Source organism: Manis javanica, chromosome 15 (assembly GCF_040802235.1).
Source record: "Manis javanica isolate MJ-LG chromosome 15, MJ_LKY, whole genome shotgun sequence".
Classification (NCBI taxonomy): domain Eukaryota; kingdom Metazoa; phylum Chordata; class Mammalia; order Pholidota; family Manidae; genus Manis; species Manis javanica.
Window position 1 is genome coordinate 58,981,699 of NC_133170.1, and position 21,703 is coordinate 59,003,401.

At 37.0% G+C, this 21,703-nt stretch overlaps 1 protein-coding gene across 7 annotated transcripts in view; it reads left to right on the forward strand.

The window, feature by feature from the left end:
* Nucleotides 1-21,703, forward strand: part of GOLGA4 (golgin A4) — a 132,472-nt gene that overhangs the window by 20,383 nt on the left and 90,386 nt on the right. For 4 of the 7 annotated variants that reach the window (XM_073223381.1, XM_073223382.1, XM_073223383.1 and 1 more), the window contains exons 3-4: nt 10,968-11,066; nt 14,871-14,936. The exons of 1 other annotated variant lie outside the window; for it this stretch is intronic. In XM_073223381.1, coding sequence (XP_073079482.1) covers nt 10,968-11,066; nt 14,871-14,936 — 165 coding nt within the window. The remainder of the gene's footprint in view (nt 1-10,967; nt 11,067-14,870; nt 14,937-21,703) is intronic. 2 more of the 7 variants (XM_073223385.1, XM_073223388.1) reach the window with 1 other exon arrangement.

Sequence of the window (21,703 nt, forward strand, 5' to 3'; positions counted from 1 at the left end):
TTTTACATTTTACATTTGCATCTATACTCCATTTGGAAATGATATTTTTCTTCTTTCTTTTTTCTGAAGTGTAGTTGATAATGCAGTGTGACATTGGTAGAGTTTCACCTCTTTCCCTCAAGGCTATCCAATTGTCCCATTCTTTCCACAGTGTTCCACTGAGCTACCTTTTTTCAGAAATTAAATATCCATATTTGGATGGATTTTTTTCTGGGCTCTCTATTCTGTTCCATTGTTTGCTTTGTCTTTCATCCAGTACCACAGTATCTTAATAACCATAGTTTCATATTAAATCTTGCCCTCAGTAGAGCAGGTCTTTCCTGTGTTAGGCAGTTTGGACTTGTGTTTTTATTCACATCAGTACAACTCCTTTTGGGTTCCTGGACCCAATTCCTCTCTCTCTCTCTCTCTCTCTCTCTCTCTCTCTCTCTCTCTCTCTCTGTGTGTGTGTGTGTGTGTGTGTGTGTGTGAGAGAGAGAGACAGCGAGAGAGAGAGAGAGAGAGTCTTCCCATGTACAACACCAGCACTTATCAACCACTGCCAGCATGCCCAAGAACTCGATCCAATTCTGATGCGATCTGCCTGGAGAGGACACCAGATTCTGCAGTTGAAGGGCTCTGTGCTGTAAGAGTGTCCCATACCCCGCACTCGAGTCGCAAGCCCCTACAGACTACAGATTGGAAGTAACAGAACCTCCCCCTTAGGTTCTGTTAATTTGCTAGAGTGGCTCACAGAGTTCAAGAAAACACAGTTTACCAGTTTAATAAAGGACACCATAAAGGATACAAGTTAACAGACAGATGAAGAGATACATAGGGCAAGGTCCCAAATAAAGAAGCTTCTATACTTGTGGAGCTTGGGACCTGGCTTGGTTGCATGTGGAAGACTGCTGGTTCCCCAAGAGTGGAAGCTCTGACAGAAAAGCAGGATCCAGGAAAGCAATATGTTCTTCTCAGGGGTTTTTGTGAAGGCTTCATTGGATGGTCATGATTGACTAAATCATTGGCCACTGGCTTATTCAACCTCCAGCCCCCGCCCTTGGGTGGGGTCCAAAAGTCTCATTAACATGACAAGACACCCATTCCAACTTTAAGGCTCTGAAGTGTTTTCAGGAACTATGGCTGAAGACAAAATGTATCTGGGAAATATGTATTTGATCACCTGAACAACCACATACATATTTCTTATAACTCATTATATCTGTGGCGCCACGATGAAGGGGTTTCCCCACCCAGGGCAAGTTCCCTATGACTGCAATGAGACTGAAGGATGACAAGGGTGAGAGTTTGGAAAAGGGACTTTTATTTCTGATGCTCAGTCTCCTTCTCCTGTAGTGATCTCTGTCTCCCTCTTTCTCGGGGCTCCCTGTTGCTGGGCTCTGCTAGCTAGGCTGCTGCATCCGTACCCCATGGCTGAGGTTGGTGCATCACTTCCCTCCCAGGAGGAACTCCATAGATGTGTCCCTGGTAATTGGTGGGTGCCTGACCAATTATACATCAGGAAGGGAGGGGAGGAGAGAATCGCCACCACTCTTCACCCCCACCCCAGACTAATGGGAGGCTCTGCGTGGTAAACATCCATTGATATACAAATAGGCCCTGATCTGCGCACCACTATGAAGACCAGGTGGAAACTGGGTGAAAACTTCATTTACCCCACAATGTCACAGGACTGCTCTAACAAAATTCTCTAGATGGGGTATAACTCTGGGGGTAAGAATCCTGGGGCAAAATACCTTTGAAACCAAAATTAGTCAAAGGGAGAAATAAAGTGAGAGAAACCCATTTTTTTGCTTACAAGCAGTCCTCCACTTCTGCTTGCCCATGTCTCTCGTGACCCAGCTGTAAAAATGGATCCCACCCAACCTCTCCAGTCCAGATATGCCCTTGCACTCCCTTGTAATTACCTATTGATATGCAGATGCACTAAGGCCAGGCGAGAGATTCTGGAAATACTGCAATTTTACCTACCCAGGGTGACTTAAACAGCACACACTTCTCACAGTTCTGAAGGCTAGGCATTCCAGCATCTGTGTGCCAGCTGATTAGTGTCTGGTGAAGGCCCTCTTCCTGCTTTGTAGACAGCTGTATTCTCCTTGTGTCCTAGCATAACCTTTCCTTGGTGTGTACATCTAAGGAGAGGAGGAGAGGTGGGAGGGGCCACTCATCTGTCTCTTTTTTTATAAGGGTATTAACACCTCTTTATGAGGGCCCCACCCTCTTGACCTTATCTAACTCATTACCTGCCGGAGGCTCTGCCACGAGATAACATCAGTAACCCTTGGGGGTTGGGGGTTAGGGCTTCAGCACAGGAATTTCAGAGGACACAAACATTCAGTCCCAGCTTGTTCTTCTTTAATGCTTTGGTTATTCTCATTCCTTTCCATATAAATTCTGTGTACATTTGACAACCAGATATTCAAGTCTCACTAAAACTTAAAATACAACACAATGACAACAAAACAAATCTATATAGATTTTGATTGCAATTGCATTGACTCGATATATTAGTTTGGAGAAAATCTTAATATTACAAATAAAGTTTTATAATCTTCTCAGTATTACAAGCAGTACTGCACTGAACATTGTACATTAACACTTAAAGTGCTATTCTGTAAGACAGAGTTCCAGGAATGGGGTTGCTCAGTCGTAGGGTAGATGCAAATTTAAAAAATTAAAAGGTGTTTCCAAATTGTCTTGAAGGTTACTTTAGAACAAAAAAAATTAAACCTTTATTTAGTAGATGTTGATAGCAAAATAAGTGGAAACAGTTTTTGCATTCACAGTTAATTATATAAATATTATGTCCTTGGTGCAGTATTTTAATAATCTGACAAAATTGTATGAAAGTATATGCATACTTTTCTTTGAGATTTGATTTTCTTGTGTATTATTTGTTGTATCATATTAACTATGATTTCAAGTTTAATGTTGTTGAACTTACTTTATACATGTAGCCAATTGAATGGAAGCTGCAGTGCTGAGTAGCACATTTTTGCAGTGTTAATGGCATCATTCTTAAATTTAGTATATTGGTTGTTACTATAGTATGTCAGTTTACATGCAGTACACTTGAAACCCTGAAAATAACTCATTGATTGCTAATACTGCTTTTTTAAAAAAAGATTTCTTTTTATCTAGGATGTTTTAAAACATATTAACTGATATCTTAACAAAGTAATCCTTTCTAAAAGGGATGGCTTGAACATTCTTTTAGAATAGGGTAAGTAAGCTAAAAGTTATTTTTTATTTCTTCCCAAATTCCCAAACTTCAGTACTAAGGTCCTGTCCTTCATGGGTCTAGGTTCAGCAATGTACCTGATTGAAAGACAAAGTAGTATCATTTCATCTCCTTGCTTTTTAAGCATTTTTGGACAACTCTAATAAAAGGTATTTTTGATCACAAAGTGCAGTGTAAGACTCAATTCATTTTTTTGTAATTATTTCACAATAAACAGAGTACTTTCTAATTTCATAATTAAGTTATTGACTAAAAGGACACTACATAAGAATTAACCTTTTTAGTTATTCCCCCCACTCTCTGGGTTTTCCATTTTGTTAAAATTCTAAGATGGAAGATACCCTGTCAGGGATGGTATCCTATTTTTTTCTTTTCAGTGTTACAATGTTTCTTTTTAGCAAAATGTGGAAATTTAAGTCAAAATATAAATATTGTCTACCTCTCCAGTAGACACAGTGAAGTCTATGTTATCCAGAATGCTTGGGAAATAGAATGGTTTCATTAAGTTAATATCCTGGAGAATTAAAAGTTTTGCTTTTTTTCAGCTCTTGTTGAAAATTCTAATATGTCTATTTTCTTAAATATTATATGTAAATCTAAATTACTAAATAGTATATCTAAATCTAAATAAATATGTGTTTGGTTGCAGTGCCTCAGGCTTCCTTATAGGGGTATAAAATATCATCTATATGATCATAGACATTGAATGCACAGGAGAGCATTCTGGATTAGCACTGACCCTGAGGTCTGCAGATCTCTGGCACTCTAGCCCTCTTTCACTTGCTCGAATGGCATATCTGTCCAGCTGACCACAGCATGTTCTCCTGGTGACCCTAGTTGTGACCTCATTATATTCAGCATAGTTTCCCTCTCTTTTTGTTGCTGGGGATGAATCTTTTTTGCCGCTCTAGAGCTGTGTGGTTGAGAGTAATGTAGAGGATGGGGTCATGTAAAGGGCTAACTAGGGCAGGTGAAACCACTGTGTCCACCTCCCTTCTGCCCTGCTCTGATGATCACCAGATATATAACATAATGATAACATAACCTTTACCAATTTAAATAATTAGGTCACATTTAGTACATTCCCAGTGTTGGAGTCATCTGGATCAACCTGGATTTATATCCTGACTTTGCTACCTGCTAGCTAAAGGATCTTTGAAAGTTAAATTTTCAATGACTCAAGTTTTCTCAGTTGTAAAATAAGAGTAATACTTCCTTGTGGAGTTGTTGGAATTACCAGTTAGACAGCATGAAAATCTCTTAGCATGGCGCCTTGCGTACAAGAGGTGCTGATAAAGTTGTCACTCGGAGCAGCCATGGAAGACAGGAGGGCCTGTTCTCTTACTCTGCTTGGGTCCCTGCACTAGGTGAGGGAAACAGACAAACCCTTTTGTGGATTAGGGTCCTAGGGATGTTCTTTCTCTGTCCCTTTGCTTGCTGAACTTTTGAAGAACTGATAGCTCCTATCCTGCTCCTTAATTTGCTGTCTTTCAGAGATGCTTTCTCATAGATTAGGGGCTATAGTAGGCATATCTGTTCTTATCCTAGGGACCCATCTGTTCCAGATTTTCTTGTTTTTTTAAGTCAAATTCCAGAAATCAGGTTATTTTCTTATAATCCTTTTGGGGTTTTTTTGCTAACAAATTATGCATAGAAATAAACAGTTCTAGCTAATGGATGGACTAGTAGATGGATGGCTGTTCATACACACCATACACGTGTTTGCTTCCCTGCGTGCAGACAGCCTGCCTGTGCTGGTGGAAGTGTCCTGGGATTCCATCCCTTACTTGCTGAGTGACTTCAGGCAGCTTCCTTTAGCTTCTCAGAGCCTCAACTTCCCATCTTTACAATTGCTCACGAATGACTGTCCACTCACAGGATTCTTGTGAGGAGCAAGTGAATTCAGAAGTATGAAGATACTCGCAATTTATGAATCACATACAGAAGTTTGTTATTATACAAAATATAGGCTTTTTGTACTTACCAACTCTTGAGCATCATGGACACTTAATTTTGTATTAATTGTGACATTGCAGGGGAAGAAATAGTGAAACATCAGGCTGCTTTGGATTTGAAGCTTTCCTAAACTTTAAGAAAGATGTCACTTTTGTTTTTTATTCTCCTTGATCTGAGACACCTTGCAGAAGCAAGTGCTGCCTTTGTCTTTGTCGGCTCGCACTGTTGTACGTGGTCATCCCTAATAGGGATTACTGACAATCTCAGCTTTTGATCATTCTTAAGTATATTTTAGAAGTTTATTCTATGTTTCAGGGCTTCAACAGCTTAATGGTATTGTTCTTTAGGAACACTAAGAAATATTTTCAAAGTAATTGGGGAAAAATGTTTCTTCCTAAGTTTGGAACTAATTTTGCCCCTAATGGACTGGCCTCCAAAGCTGATATGCTTTTGCTTTATTAGGTGTTAGATTATAACCTATATGCCTTCTGTCAGTTAATGAAAGTAAAAGATGTTATCTGTCAAATTGTCTTTGGCAGCTATTCAATTCATATATGTGTGTGTTTGTGTGTGTGTGTATATATATATATATATATGATAGGACTTTAATTACATTACTACCCTTCCTAATAATAAACCAGTCATTCACTTCACTCCTTAAATTAGCGGTGCTGGTCAGAGTGCATCATGCCTCACTCACACTCTGGTAGATATTTTATTTAAATTTCTCCCAATTCTATTCATAAGGAGAGTGGTTTATACTTTATTTTTGTGCCATCTTTGTTGGATTTAATTAATTGGGAAGCCTTCTGTCTTTTTCTCCCCATCCTCTTCATCTCTCCTCCATCTATTTAGGTTTCCTTTGCTTTCTTTCAACAATGTTGCATAGTTTTCAGAATAAAAGTTTTGTATGACTTTTGTCAAATTTAGATTCAAGTATTTTATTCTTTTTGATCTTAACAGTAACTTGTTTTCTGTTTCATTTTCTGTTTTCTCATTGCCACTGTATAGAAATAAAATTGTTTTTTTGTAAATTGATCTTGTGTTCCACAACCTTGCTGAACTCACTTATTAGATTCTAAAAGTTACTTAGTGTATCATCTAGTATTTCACATTTACAAGATCAAGATCATGTCATCTGCAGATAGAGATTGTTTTACATCTTCCCTTAATGTGGCTGCCTTTTATTACATTTTCTTGCCTAATTGCCCTGGCTAGAATCTCCAGTACGATGTTGAAAAGAAGTGGAGGGAGCATATGTACTTATCTCATTCCTGATTTTAGGGGGAAACCTTCAATCTTCCTGTCATTAAATATCATGTTAGTTTTGGGTGTGCATAGGACCATCTTTATCATGCTGAGGAAGTTCGCTTCCCTTCCTAGTTTCTTGAGTATTGTTTTGAAGCAGTGTTGAATTCTATGCAATGCTTGCTTTGTGTCTATTGAGATGGACATGTGGTTTTGCCCTGTATCCTCTTGATAATGGTATATTAATTGCTTTTGGATGTTAAACTAACCTTGCATTCCTGGGATAAATCCCACTTGTTCATGGTGTATAATCTTATGTTCCTGGATCTGATTTGCTAGTTGAGGATTTTTCTTTCTATAGTCATAAGAGATGCTGGTCAGTGGTTTTCTTTTTTTGAAATGACTGATTTTGGTATCAGGATAATATTTGCCTCATAAAATTAGTTGGGAAGTGTCCTCCTCTTTTTGGGAAGAGTTTGTGAAGATTAGAATTATTCAGGTGTTGGTATAATTTACCAATGAAGCCTTCTCATTCTGAGCTTTCCTTTGTGGGAAGTGTTTTGATTAGTAATTCAATATTTTTAATTTTTATATCTCTATTGAGATTTTCTGTTTCTAACTGAGTCAGTTTTGGTAATTTGTGTCTTTCTAGGAATTTGTGTCATTCAAGTTATCTCATTTGTTGGCATACAATTATTCATAGTATTATCTTTTAATCCTTTTTATTTCTGTAAGTGCAATAGTAATTTCCCCTCTTTCATTCCTGTTATTAGTAATATGAGTTTTCTCTCTTTGTATTTTATTTTTTCTGTCTTTCAAGCTAAGTATTTGTTGATCTTTTTGAAGAACGAACTTTTGGTCCCTCTTTTTTGTTGAGTGTGTCATACATTTTCAGAATTGGAGGGTCAGCTGATCTTTGATGGCTTATTTTTTATCAAGGCTCAGTTGCCCTGAGACTTGGCAAAAATGCCTTGAATCTGTATTACTACTTTCCTGGTTTCCTGGCCTGTGTACATTTTCCCCCCCACCTTTATATACCTTTGGTGTTTTCAGTAGTGATTAGGACAAGGGAGAGTTAGATACTTTGTGCTTTGTTGCTATCTTTTTTGTTGAAAGACTTAATATGTAGTTGAAATATCCATAAAGACAAAATAAAGTCTTAAGTTGCGGTCTTTTAATTTGGTGCAAGTGATTTCTCATAGTCTGTTGTACTGCATATTTTCTTACCTGGTGCTGCTGTAGACAAATTTATTATTGTATCTTCTGCATGTATCTTCTGCACAGTATATATTATAGGTACTTCTTAAGGTATACATTATTGCAAATAAGAATGAAATGAGTTTAATTGACCCAAAATATTAAGGGTTGCTGTTAACAGCTGTATTTAACAGTGTCTGGGAAGATAGAAACAGGACCACCTCTCTCTTCAAGACAGAGACTTACATTTTCACTAAGGTACATTTTTTAGGGTTCGTCCCCTAATAGGAGATACATTCATTCATAGGAAATATATTTATTCACTAGGTACAGAGGAAGCTAGTGGATGCCTTAGGGCAGGCATTAGGACTTAATTTTCTCTTTGAACTCAGGTTGAGAAGGATGGAGAGGTTCTTTGCTGCCAGACTTAGTGCGACAAGCCAGGGGCTAAAGTGGGGTTCCCAGTACTGCTGAAAGGAGGTTGAAAAAAGCTTTTGCTAACTGTTGCCGAGAGCTCTCTGTGCCCTGTTATGAGAAGCTGTTGGCCCTACAGAGGCCCTGTGACCAAGAACTGAGTGAAACCTCATGTTGGCTTAGTGACTGAGTCTGTGATAACCTCTGTATTGCCATCAAACTGGGGTCCAGGGAATTAAATTGACTTGATAAAGAGGGATGAGCACAGGAGCACAGAAGGAAGAACAAAGATAATACCTTCTTTAAAGTGAGCTGGTAAATCAAAATTCTAAAACAAATGCTAAGAAGGCAGCCAGTAGGAACAGGAATTGGCATGTAAATTTCTCCAGATGAAATTAAAATAATAGAACAGTCTGGAAAAGTATCTTTGGTAAGGTAAATGAGGTGATCATTATGTTAAAAAGAACAGAAAATTGTGGGGGAAAACCGGCTAAAACAAAACTAGCCTACGTAGATATGAAAAAGCTCATTAGAAATCCTGGAAATGAAAAAGAAATGATATAAAAACAAATCAGAATAAAACTCAGACTGGTACCAGTTCATGGAAAAACTAGGGAATTCAAAAAGAGTACAGCGTAATCCCACCAAAAACACAGAGAGATCGAGATTAAGAAAAAAAAAAGGAAGAGACCTGGAGGATAGATTAAAAGCTTTCAGCGCACATCTGATTGGAGATTAAGGAAGTCTTTGTGAATGTTCAGATACACAAAACTTCAGTCAGTGTTAATTCAACCGGTGGCCTCAGTGAGGGACCACTCAGAAGAGGTAAATTATATTCTTAGCAGATTTGGATTAGAATTTGAACAGAGTTTGAGAGAGACGGAGCTGAGACAGAATTTATGGAAAGAATTGGAGAACTGATGTCTATGAGACTTTCACAGTCATAAGAAGTAAATGACTACTGGGGCGACTGGGGAGGAGGGCTCATTGTCCTTAGGCTTTGAGGTAGCTCCAGGGGAACTAATTTTGATACCCTTTGCTTTTACTTGGGCTGAAGGGGGAAGTATATGCTGTTCACAGACCTTCTTTTTGAAATGCTTGGTCAACATGTTTTTGTATACTGGGCATAAGCTTTTGTGCTTTTTCTCTTAAAATTTCAAATATACTGCGAACTTTAAAATTACAAATTATTTCCTTTGTGGGCCAGAGTGACTTCATTTCAAAAATTAATTTTAGAAGCCTAAGAAGAGTGAATTTATATAGCCTTTAACTTAAAGTAATAGCCATTTTGAAGGATGAACTTTCTGAGTTCCCTGGGGAGTAAGATTTTCAGCAAGAGTGGGAACTTGGATAGGATGACTCCCTGGAGCCAAATGGGCACCTAGCATATATATACATTTTTTAAATTAAAGTATCATTGATGTACAATCTTATGAAGGTTTCACATGAGCAACATTATGGTTACAACATTCACCCATATTATCAAGTCTCCCCCCACATCCCATTACAGTCACTGTCCATCAGTGTAGTGAGATGCTATAGAGTCACTACTTGTCTTCTCTGTGCTATACTGCCTTCCCCTGACCCACCTACATTATGTGCACCTAGTATATTTTAATATACTATTAATATTATGTTTTAGAATTTAGTATAAAGTCAATTCTTGAATCTACCCAAAGAATACCAGTTATTAACATAATCCAAAAAAAAAAAGACTGAAAAAAATGTTTGGGCTATCTGTAAGATGGTCTCTTCTGTCGGACCACCTGAAGAGTTAATAAAGGCTCTGGTCAATATCCATAACTCTACAGTACTGAAATGAAAAGTGTGAAGTTCTTAAACTTTTGCAGACATTTATTTTCTTATATGCTCTTTTTTAGATCATATACTATGTATTACATGATAAAATAGCATACATTAACTGGTAAGTTAATGCTTCAAAAGATTCATTTTTTAGAGGGTTTTTTTCCCCAATATTCATAGGTTTACAGGAGGTTACAAAAATTTTTTTAAGGAGGCCCTGTATGTCCTTTATGCAGTTTCTCCTAAAGGTAGCATTTTATATATTTGTAATGCACTATTAAAATAAGGCTGATGTCATAGACCCTGAGATAGCTGCAGAACTTATTCATATCTCACCAGTCCAACATGCATTCATCCTGTGTGTGCATATGCATGTGTGCATGTTTCTATGGAGAGTTTCATCACATGTATATTTGTGTAACCAACCTCCACCATCAAAGTTTGTCTTAATTGTAATTTTTTACGTCTGATTCATAATTGTTAGTATTTTGTTGTGTAATGTACAGTTACTGAAAGAAAACTGAAGCACAGAAGAGAATATATATTGAAAGAACTAGTATAATAAAACTTATCCTTGAGAGTAACTGTAAATTCCAGTTTCAAGTTTCTTATGTTCATATTGGAGAAAACTCTTTTGTATGTAAGTACAAATAAATAATTATTTAAATTTTTATGTGTTTTTTCCTCACTCCTTAATTTTCATACTGTCTTCTTGAGTGTTTAAAAAGAAACGGCCTAGTATAAATGTCATCCTAAAGCTTGTGTTCTTCACTATGAATTATTGGCTTAAGCTCTTACACCAAATTGCTAGACATGCTGTGAGTTGTGGTGCCTGCCTGTTGTGTATATATCATTTGTATGCGAAGAAGCAAGTTGTTTAAAGTGGTGTATTGAGATCTGAAACTGCTCACCTCACCTCCATTCCTGACCTTTCCCGGCAACTTCTTATTTCTGTGAATAGAGTGATGGTGGCAGTGGTGGCATGGTACAGGCCATTACAGTGTGGTGCATGCTGCCCAGTGAGAACACTTTGCAACATGCCGTTGTAATATGTTTTTCATTATTTGTTTTATTTTTACACCTTTGCTTATTACACTGAATGAGACAGCTACTAGCCGGGATGATAGCAGAGCCTGCTTTTCTCTCTGAGTATACTGTCTTTGCTTTGGATTCCTCCAAACAGCCTATATCACAGACTGACAGTGTGGTGAGTCCTTCCACGCTTTCTGCATTCCCTTTGAAGGGAAGCAAAGTAATTTGTAATTCTAGGAGCAGATCTCTCGTTACTTATGACTTACTTTCTCTAAAAGCATCTTTGGTGCCTTGCTGCTAACCCTGCTCTAAACAAATCAGAGTGTAAATGGCTGAATTCTGATGCTGGTGTGTGTTCAGTAGCTTTTTAACAACAACAAAATAACACCATTTTCAGTGATGATTTGGTCCAAATTCTAAACATTTTCTCCCTTGGGAATGTTCTATCATTAACTAAAAATAGTATGCATTGCTAGAAATCTCTGTTTTACTCTTGGTAGAAGGTCAGGAATATTTTGAGATGTGCCTCTCATTTTTAGGGGGAAAAATCCATTGTATGTAAATCCATAATTAAACCTTGAGTAGGTACGTGGATTCTACTATGACAAATACATCTTATTTTGGGAAAGCTCCAATTTCTGTGTATTAAACATCTGTAAAGAAATAATAACCTTATTATTTTTTAACCAGCTGAATTCATACAATTTTGACTCTTGTATATTAATTTCACTTTGGGAAAGTGGTCTTTTTTTCCTTTAGTATCTAAGTTCTTAATTCAGCAAATTAAAACTTAGTGGTGTTTGACTGCCCAGTAAGGATAGCTGTTGGTATTAGATTGGACACTAAATGAACTCAGGATGAGGTTTTTTTAAGCAGTGAGAATTGGCTTAATTTACTAAGTAACTGGTGGTGAAATTAGAACATTGCTGTACTTAATCCATACAGCCAGTTAAGACTTAGTCTGCATGTGACCAGTAGCAATCCTAACTTACATTCTAAACTTGGCTTTAGAAAAGAAAGCAGCTAAGAGTCCCAGGGATGCCCAAGCTTAGATCTCAGGGAAAGGGACCTCTCCTTGATTCTGGGTGAAAGGGACACCTCACCATTTTCCAAACTAGTTTGATAGGAAGACAAGAGTCCCAGTAAGAGATAACTTACCAAGTTAATTTATTGTATGAAATGATACTGCTTTATCCTTCATGAAGTATTAATAGAAACTTAAAAGAAGGGCTTTTAGGCCCACTTCCATAGGTACATAAAAGGAGTATATCTGTATTGAGAACTTATCCCATTGTGAAAAATGCTAATAATTTTTAAGTGGAGGCTTTAGAACTATTTAAAGAAATAATTTAAGTAGACTAAAAGTCTTCATTAATCATAAATTTTGTTTTGTTCTGATAAAACCTTCTCCCCACCTAACAAAAGGAAACCATAGCATAGCCTGTAGTAGAATAAAAGTTCAGTGAGAGTCCAATTTATTACACTATGAGTTAGTTCAGCAGCTGCTGACTTTTTCTTAATTCAGCTTTTTGAAAAATGTATCTCTTTACTCCAAATTCTAAAAAGTGCTGTTTCCTTAGTGCTCAGCAGTCAATATAAATTGTTGAAAGATTGAACAAAACATAATTGAAAACAAATCTGGCAGAGAACCTGTGTGTGCTTTTAAATTAAACACACTTTAGAAGGCTTTTCCTGATACCTAAGAATTGCCTCCAGGAGACAGTGTTGGTGAATGTTAAGTACTGCCACGTGTTGAGCTTGTTCTTTAGGATTCTCTCTGGGAGAAGAATCCTCTTACACTGAATGGCATAAGGAGTTAACATGTGCTTACTGAGCATCAGCAACCAGTCAGGTGAAATGTTAAGTACTGGGCACTGGGAAATGCAGGGTTCTTGCCCTCGAGAGTTGATAGTTTAGTAGAGAGACAAAGATGGCAACATACACGTACAATACAGAGGAATGAAGGCTTCATAGAGGAAAATACAGGCCTACAGAATGTGTTAGCCATTCTTCCAAACCATACAAAGCTCCACAAAAGAAGGGGCATTTGAAAGCTGAGAAATGACCAGGAGTTTGCAGGGCAGAAATGAAGAAGGCATTACAGGTAGTGAAAAAATCTCTGATTTTGCTTCTAGAAATTCCTAATTTCTGTGTTCAGGGTAACAGGCCAATGTGTTTGTTTAGGTATATGGTAAAACACATAAATTTAAATATATTTGCAGGGAGGGAAAGTTTTTAAAGTTAGACTGTGCTTGCTTGATAGGGTGATATTTCAGTTACAATGTAGCTTTTATTGTAGGGACTGCAGTCATGTGTCAAGTAATTTATTTATTTAAATTTATTTAAAATAGAATATGGACTCTCCTGTCACTCTTCCTTCTAACTTAAATATTTTATGGAGCCCTTCTTTTCCTTTCTCCATAACTTAACTGTTACTTTTCAGTATACTGACTGATGGAGAGACTTGATCCCCATAAAGTATGCTTTGGATTTCATAGTGTGCAGTGTAGTATATTTTAGGTTAGAAAGCATTAATTGGGAATGCTATACAAATAAATGTCATATATACAACTTCTAATATTTGAAATGGCAGAGACAGGAAGATAAAAGTTAATTCCTATGTTCCCCAACCTTTCTTCCCTATGCAACTCTAAGGAAACGTCTTAGAATGATAAAATTGATAACTCTTTTTATATTAGAGGCACAAGTTATTTAAATTTTTATTAGGGAAAAATTCAAACATACTACAGAAGTGGAAATAGTAGTAATAGTGGTATAGAATTCTCACCCTCCCCCAGTTTCCATTATCTAGTGTCAACAACTAATAACACATAGCCACATTTTGTTAACCAGTATTCCCCCCCAACTTTCCTAACCATACCAGTACCACCCTCCCCATACATGCAGCTACCCCCATCTCCCCTGGATTATTTGAAGCAAATTTCAGAAACATTTTCAATCTAAATATTTTGGAATATATTTGTAAAAGATAAGACTAAGAATGTATAACCAAAATACATTTATCACACCTAAAAATTAATGATTTCTTAGTTTCAGATTACCTAATGAGAGATCAAAAATTTGAGAATACTTTTTGCAAGGCTAAATGCCTTCTCCACTTAAGAATAGGTAACATCAGATATTTGACCTTTTCTTGGTGAGATATAGGGGAAATGTACTATGATATAACTATCAAGTTACTGAAACATAGTGGCTAATATTTGGTCAAATGCACTTGTTTGAAACATGGAGTCATTTTCCCATGACCTTCATCTGTAACTCTGATTTTAGTTGACACTTAGTGTGTTATGAATACAGTGTAGAATTTTATATTTCAAAGAATCTAATTTATTATCATGGAACCTATGCCAGTTAATGTAATTAGTAGAATGTTGCTTAACTTGGAGCATTTGTCATACTAATAAAACAAAGCTTTGATGTTTGGAAGAAGAAAATTTTTAATTACAAGTTTTTCTGAAAATAATCATGACAGTTTCATTTAGATTACTTACTTGAAATGAATGAGGCATTCCCATTCCTTGTTACAAAGATATTTTTTAGAGCTTAGCCCAAATAACTTTAATTTGAATATTATTTTACCATAGGGAACAATTGACATTACTTCTTTTTCTGAATAGTTTTCTAATTGAATAAGTTCTGCTAATTGAATCCCTGATGTTAAATTTGTCAGGGGAGATAAACTGGGGACATTAAAGTGGGGAGAGGTATGCAATTAACTTGAAATAAGTTTTGTACTAATCTTTGCCACTTACCTACATTATGGCAAGATGAATTTTCTAAAACACTCACCGTACTAGTTTTGCTTTGCATGAAAACATTCTAATAAATGAACAGTTACTAATTTTGTTTCATAGATAAATGTATCTAATAGAATTTTGGTGCTTGCCTTTGTTCTTAACAGTTTTAAAACTTGAGCTTTCTGTTCCTTTCCTTCACCATGCTTTTTTCTATTTCTTAGAATGCCTCTATCCAAGCCACAAGATCTCCTGACAGTGTTAATGGAAGTGAACCAATGACTCCTCAGGTCTGTTATTAATGTTATTTTTAAAAATATTAAGTTGTTTCAGAGTTTGTCCAGCCTATATTAGCATTAATATAGACCTTCCATTGAAGTAGTGATGCCCCACATTTGATAAGAGAGATGTGGTAAGAATGCAGGTTTGTTGATGGTTTCTTGGGAAAAGTTTTAAATGAAAATTATTCAAGTATTATTCAAGTATTATACACCTGTCATGTGATATCCCAGCATTACTCATTTAAGAAATTAATAGAAGTGAAAAGAAAACTTTGGGAAAAAAGGACTGTATAGTTGTAGAAGATTATAGAAGACATCATATTGAAAAAATGTTGAGTTGCTAATCTGGAAGGAAATTAGCAACTCATGTATGAGAGAAATTAAATTTCTTTAAACTTTGCTCTCATGTGGAGTATTTTACTACTAGAGAATGTAGATCATCTTTGATTTTAAAAAGTTATTTGTAGAGTCAGGCTCAAGTGACATTCTTTTGACTCCTTCCAAAAAAAAAAAGAAAATAATTCATTAAAAAAAATAATAGCAGTGTCTGCAGTGAAATTTGTTTACCTTGGCTTTAGTGATGATTATTATCATTAACATGGCTGTTCTCACAAATGTAGACAATTTATGAGCTAAATGGTTTCTGAACAAAATTATGTAGGCTAAACATTTTAAAGTATTGTCTAGCAAATGTGTAAATTACAGCTTCCCAACATGCTGAGCAGGTTGTATGTGAGCTGAGATCCTCATTCCTGTCAGGGAGGCTGACGTTCAGGGCATGGTCTGACTTCCAAGGCTCTGCCTTGTGAGCAGCCTCCCCAAGTAACTCCAAGTCCTCCAGAAACACATCATTTTCTCTAGGTGACATGAGGGTAGGGATAAAATAATGGGAGGCACCAGTGTAAATGGTTCTGGATGATCTAGTGATCTTTAAGGAATTCTATTTTATTAACATAGAGTTAACACAATATTACAGTAGTTTCAGGTGTACAGGAGAGTCATTTGACATTTATATACATTACAAAATGCTCACCGTGGTAAGTGTAGTTACCATCTGTCGCTGGACAGAGTTATTACAATATTTTTTACTCTATTCTTTATGCTGTACCTTTCATCCCTGTGACTATTTTATAGCTGGAAGTTTGTACTTCTTGATCCCCTTCACTTATGTCATCTATCCCTGCCTATATGACACCCCCCTGCCCCGCCAGACACACACACACACACAGTATTTATTATTCTTTGTCTGACTAACTTCACTTAGTATAATACCCTCTAGTCCATCCATGTTGTCGCGAATGGCAAGATTTCATTCTTTTTTACGGCTGAGTAAATATTTTATTGTGTATATGTACCACATCTTCTTTATCCATTCGGTCTGTTGAGGGACTCTCAGGTTGCTTGCATATTTTGGCCATTGTAAATAATGCTGCAGTAAACACAGGGGTGCATATATTTAGATTAGTGTTTTTGTTTTCTTTGGTAAATTCCCAGAAGTGGAATGATTGGCTCATAGGAACTATTTTTAATTTTTTGAGGCAGCTCCATACTGTTTTCACAGTGGCTGCATCAATTTACATTCTCACCAACAGTGCACCAAGGGTTCTCTCTTCTCCACATCCTCACCAACACTCTTTATTTCTTTCTGGTTAATAATAGCCATGCTGAGTGGTGTGAGGTAATTATCTCATTGTGGTTTTGGTTTGCATTTCCCTTATGATTAGCGATATGGAGCATCTTTTCATGTGTCTATTGGTCATCTGTAGGTCATCTTTGGAAAAATGTCTGTTTAGGTCCTCCACTCATTTTTTAATCAGACTGTTTGTTTTTTGACATTATGTTTTGTTATATTCTTTATATATTTTGGATTTTACCCCCTTATCAAATATATGGTTTGTGAAAATCTCCCATTCAGAAGGTTGTTTTTCATTTTGTTAATGGTTTATTTCACTGTGCAGAAGTTTTTTAGTTTGATGTAATCACGTTTGTTTATTTTAGCTATTGTTGTTCTTTCCTGAGGAGACTGGTCCCTGCCAAAAATTGCCAAGACCAGTGTCCAAGAGGTTATTTTATTGCCTATGTTTTCTTCTAGGAGTTTTATTTTTCTTTTTTGAGGTAAACTTTATATAAAATGAAATACACAAACCTGAAATGTATATTGAGTTTTGATAAATGTATATGCCAACCCATATGGAGTTTACAGAATATTATCAGTATCCTAGAAAGTTCCCCTATGGTTCTTCCATAGAGAGAGGCAACCTGTTAATTTTTTCCCACCGTACCATAGAATAGTTTTGCTTGTTTGGGAGCTTTATATAAGTGGTCTTGTATAGTAAGTATTCTTTTGCAGAGTACTTCTTTCACACAGCATGTTATTGAAATTTCATCCGTGTTGTTATGGATATCAGTAATTTGTTCCTTTTTATTGCCAAGTAGGATTTTTTTAAATGGATATTCCACCTTTTATTCGTCTCTTAATGGATACCTGGGCTGTTTCCAGTTTTTGGCTGTTACAAATGAAACTATTGTGAACATCATTGTGGAAATCTTGTAGATATATGTGTTCATTTCTCACTTTTTTTCTTGAATTTTATTGATTATGAATAACCTTTTTTGCCAGTTAATACTCTGATGATTTCTAGAATAACATGCTATATATATCTAATGATGTGTTTTGATATCATTTTGATCAAGCATTGAGTGTTGAAATATTTCCCATTATATCATCAATACTTATTGCCATGTTAAGGATCAGCTGAACAAATATGTAGTAAGTACCTACTTTTTGGAAGGTATTTTTTGGCAAGGCTACAGAAGTAGAGAATATGGATCCTGTTCTAAAGGACCATAAACCCTTCTGTGTTCACCAGATTTAATGACAGGAAAGGTTATTTAGTGCTTACTACATGTAAGATACTCCTAAGTATTTTAAGTATTTTCACCCATTTAATCCTCATAACATTCCTACTAGGGTAGTACTGTTATTATTTTCATTTAATGATGAGGAAATTGAAATACAGAGGCGTTAAACCTAAGGGATGAAGCTGGGATTCCAACCAGGAAGTTGGTTCAAAGTCTGTGTTCTTCACCACTGTGCTGTAATGTCTATGTAGTTATTCTGGAGCATAAATAACTAAGTTAGTTGTCCTGCCAGCATTTAGGTAACTAATGGTGAGTCTGAATGCAGTAAGCACTTCAATAGTGGTCCTGGTCAAAGCTTAGGCCATAAAGGAAGGTTATTTCTGGTGGGTGAGATCTGACGTTCCCCAGAAGAGCTGAAATTTGAGCTGAGTTTTGAAGGATGTCTGGATTTCCAGATGCAGGGAAAGCATGGGCAGTGGTACAGAGGCATACCATGATGCATTTGTTCACGGAGCAGGAAGTTGCCTGTTACTACTCAAGTTTTTGATGTGTGGAGGGGTGGATTTACAGAGAAGTGGGGTCTTGGGAAGTCGGAACTTTGAATTTAAGCTGAGGAATTTGAACAGTCTAGTAAATGGGAGTCCAGTTTAAAAGTATCTGAATTATTTAGGAAGACAATTGTGGTGACAGTGACAGGGACAAATGGGTGGGTAAGAGATCTGAGGCAGGTGAAGAGAGGGCTGCTGCATATATCCCACTAAGGGAGGAGAAGAGTAGTGTTGGGGAAACAAAAAGAAGGGTGAAATGCAGGAGACAGAAAGGAGTTAGAAGTAACTTTGACATGTTAATTTTACTTAAACATTTCTCCCACTCTAACCCCCACCCTGTTTTTAAAAAATGAATAAATCAGTGAATGTCCTTGGTGCCAGGAACCTGACCACAGCTGGTGCCAGGGGAGTTTAGTTTTTCACATATCAGAAGACCTGAGTGAATCAGGCAGTAAGGACTCTTCTCCCTTAGTTTCTGCCTCCCACTTCCCTTCCCTTCCCTGCCCTTACTACTCTACTGCCTTTCACCCTCACAACTACAAGTTGGCTTACAAGAATTGCATCTCCATTCAGAGGAGAAACTGAAGACTATGTCAAAAGGTATATTCCTTTTTTTTTTTTTTTTTGAGAGGGCATCTCTCATATTTATTGATCAAATGGTTGTTAACAACAATAAAATTCAGTATAGGGGGGTCAATGCTCAATGTACAATCATTAATCCATCTCAAGTCTAATTCTCGTCAGTCTCCAATCTTCTGAAGCATAACGAATAAGTTCTTACATGGTGAACAATTTCTTACATAGTGAATAAATTCTTACATGGTGAACAGTACAAGGGCATTCATCACAGAATCTTTCGGTTTTGATCACGCATTATGACCTATAAACAATCAGGTCAAATATGAATATTCGTTTGATTTTTGTACTTGATTTATATGTTGATCCCACATTTCTCCCTCTATTATTATTATTATTATTATTATTATTATTATTTATTTTTTTTTTTTGAGAGGGCATCTCTCATATTTATTGATCAAATGGTTGTTAACAACAATAAAATGCAGTATAGGGGGGTCAATGCTCAATGTACAATCATTAATCCATCTAAAGCCTAATTCTCGTCAGTCTCCAATCTTCTGAAGCATAACAAACAAGTTCTTACATGGTGAACGAATTCTTGCACAGTGAATAAATTCTTACATGGTGAACAGTACAAGGGCATTCATCACAGAAACTTTTGGTTTTGATCATGCATTATGACCTATAAACAATCAGGTCAAATATGAATATTCGTTTGATTTTTGTACTTGATTTATATGTTGATCCCACATTTCTCCTATTATTATTATTATTTTTATTTTTAATAAAATGCTGAAGTGGTAGGTAGATGCAAGATAAAGGTAGAAAACATAGTTTAGTGCTGTAAGACGGCAAATGTAGATGATCAGATGATCAGGTGTGTGCCTATGGACCAAGTATTAATCCAGGCTAGACAAGGGCAGCAAGACATCCACGGATGCAGAAGATTTCTCTCAAAGCAGGGGGGGTGAGGTTCTGAGTCTCACCTCTGTTGATCCCCAAATTCTCACCTGATGGCCCCCCTGCGACTGTGCCTGTCTTAGGTTGTTCCTCCCTTGAGGAATCTTACCCGTCTCTGGCTAACCAGTCATCTTCCGGGGCCATACAGGGAAATGTAAAGTTGGTAAGTGAGAGAGAAGCCATATTGTTTGCAAAGGTTAGCTTTTTACTTCTTTGCAGATTTATGCCCTGTGGCTTCTATGCCCAGCACTTGTCTCGAGGTATCTTTACCACCTGGAGGAATTATGATACTCGGTAAATTCGATATGAGGCACGAATTCTATTTAAGGGTTGTAATTAGGAAGGAAGAAGAAAAGCTATAGATGTAGCATATGGAAGGAAACATGGGAGGATTGATTATTTCTTTGACATATCTTCTTGTAGAGTACCTTAAGTATGTATAGGTTTTAAACTACTAACTAATTTGCACACACATATTAACATAGTAGGAATACGGTGATATAAACAAAGCAAATCTATAATTACCATCCATCTCCAGTGAAGCCAAGAAAACCATTTAGGCACCCTAGGCATTTGTGAAAATTTGTCTATGATATGATGGATATTGTCCAACTGTACTTGAACCATCAGACAAATTAAAGCAGCCCATTTCTGGGATCTGTTCACATCCCATATGTTCTTTTATCCGTAGAGAGTCTATAGTCATGAGATTTTGGAGTGCTACACCTTGCACCCCTCCCAACTCCTGGTTGAGTTCCAACAGTACAGATCCGGTCAAATTCGTTGTCTCACTGTATGCACATGCCAGCCTAGACATCTCCCTCCTCATTCTTATGGCAAGTCCAGGAGACGGTGGGCTGGATGCAGCCACAACCGCAGCATCGTCCGGATCCCTGTGGAGGCTTTTTGATGATCATCCCCCGGCACAAGTCCTCCAGAGAGTGCTGATGCCGGAAGCTCCTCCTCATATCGTATCTTAGTTCATTTTCTGGGTATCCAAGCTAGGCCTTGATCTTCTGCGTAGAAACAAACAGACCCTTTGCCCACACTTTGACATGCCCTCTATACCACTGTGCAGAACTCATTGGAGGTCAGCACACAGTAACTGCTTTTTTTTTTTTTTTTTTTTTAATTAAGAGAAAGGAATATTATCAGAAAAGAGTACCTCCATAGCTGATCATCTGACACCCTTTAAGTGATCAACATTAAGGATAATTAAAGCATGCGTTGATCTTTGATTTACCAATAGTTTTATCCTGTTAAGGAGTAATCCCCCTTTTCTTTCTTTCTTTCTTTCTTTTTTTTTTTTTTTTAAATTTTTAATCTACCCTTACATGAAGAATACTATGTTTACTATGCTCTCCCCTATATCAGGTCCCCCCTAACAACCACATTACGGTTACTGTCCATCAGCTTAGCAAAAAGTTGTAGAGTCACTACTTGTCCTCTCTGTGTTGTGCAGCCCACCCTCCCCTTGCTCCCTCCCCCCCCCGCCTGCTAATCTTAATACCCCTCTTCTTCTTCCCCCCCCCTATCCCTCCCTGCCCACCCATCCTCCCCGCCCACCCATCCTCCCCAGTTCCTTTCCCTTTGGTACCTGTTAGTCCATTTTTGTGTTCTGTAATTCTGCTGCTGTTTTGTTCCTTCAGTTTTTCCTTTGTTCCTATACTCCTCAGATGAGTGACATCATTTGGTATTTCTCTTTCTCCGCTTGGCTTATTTCACTGAGCATAATACTCTCCAGCTCCATCCATGTTGCTGCAAATGGTTGGATTTTTCCACTTCTTATGGCTGAGTAGTATTCCATTGTGTATATGTACCACATCT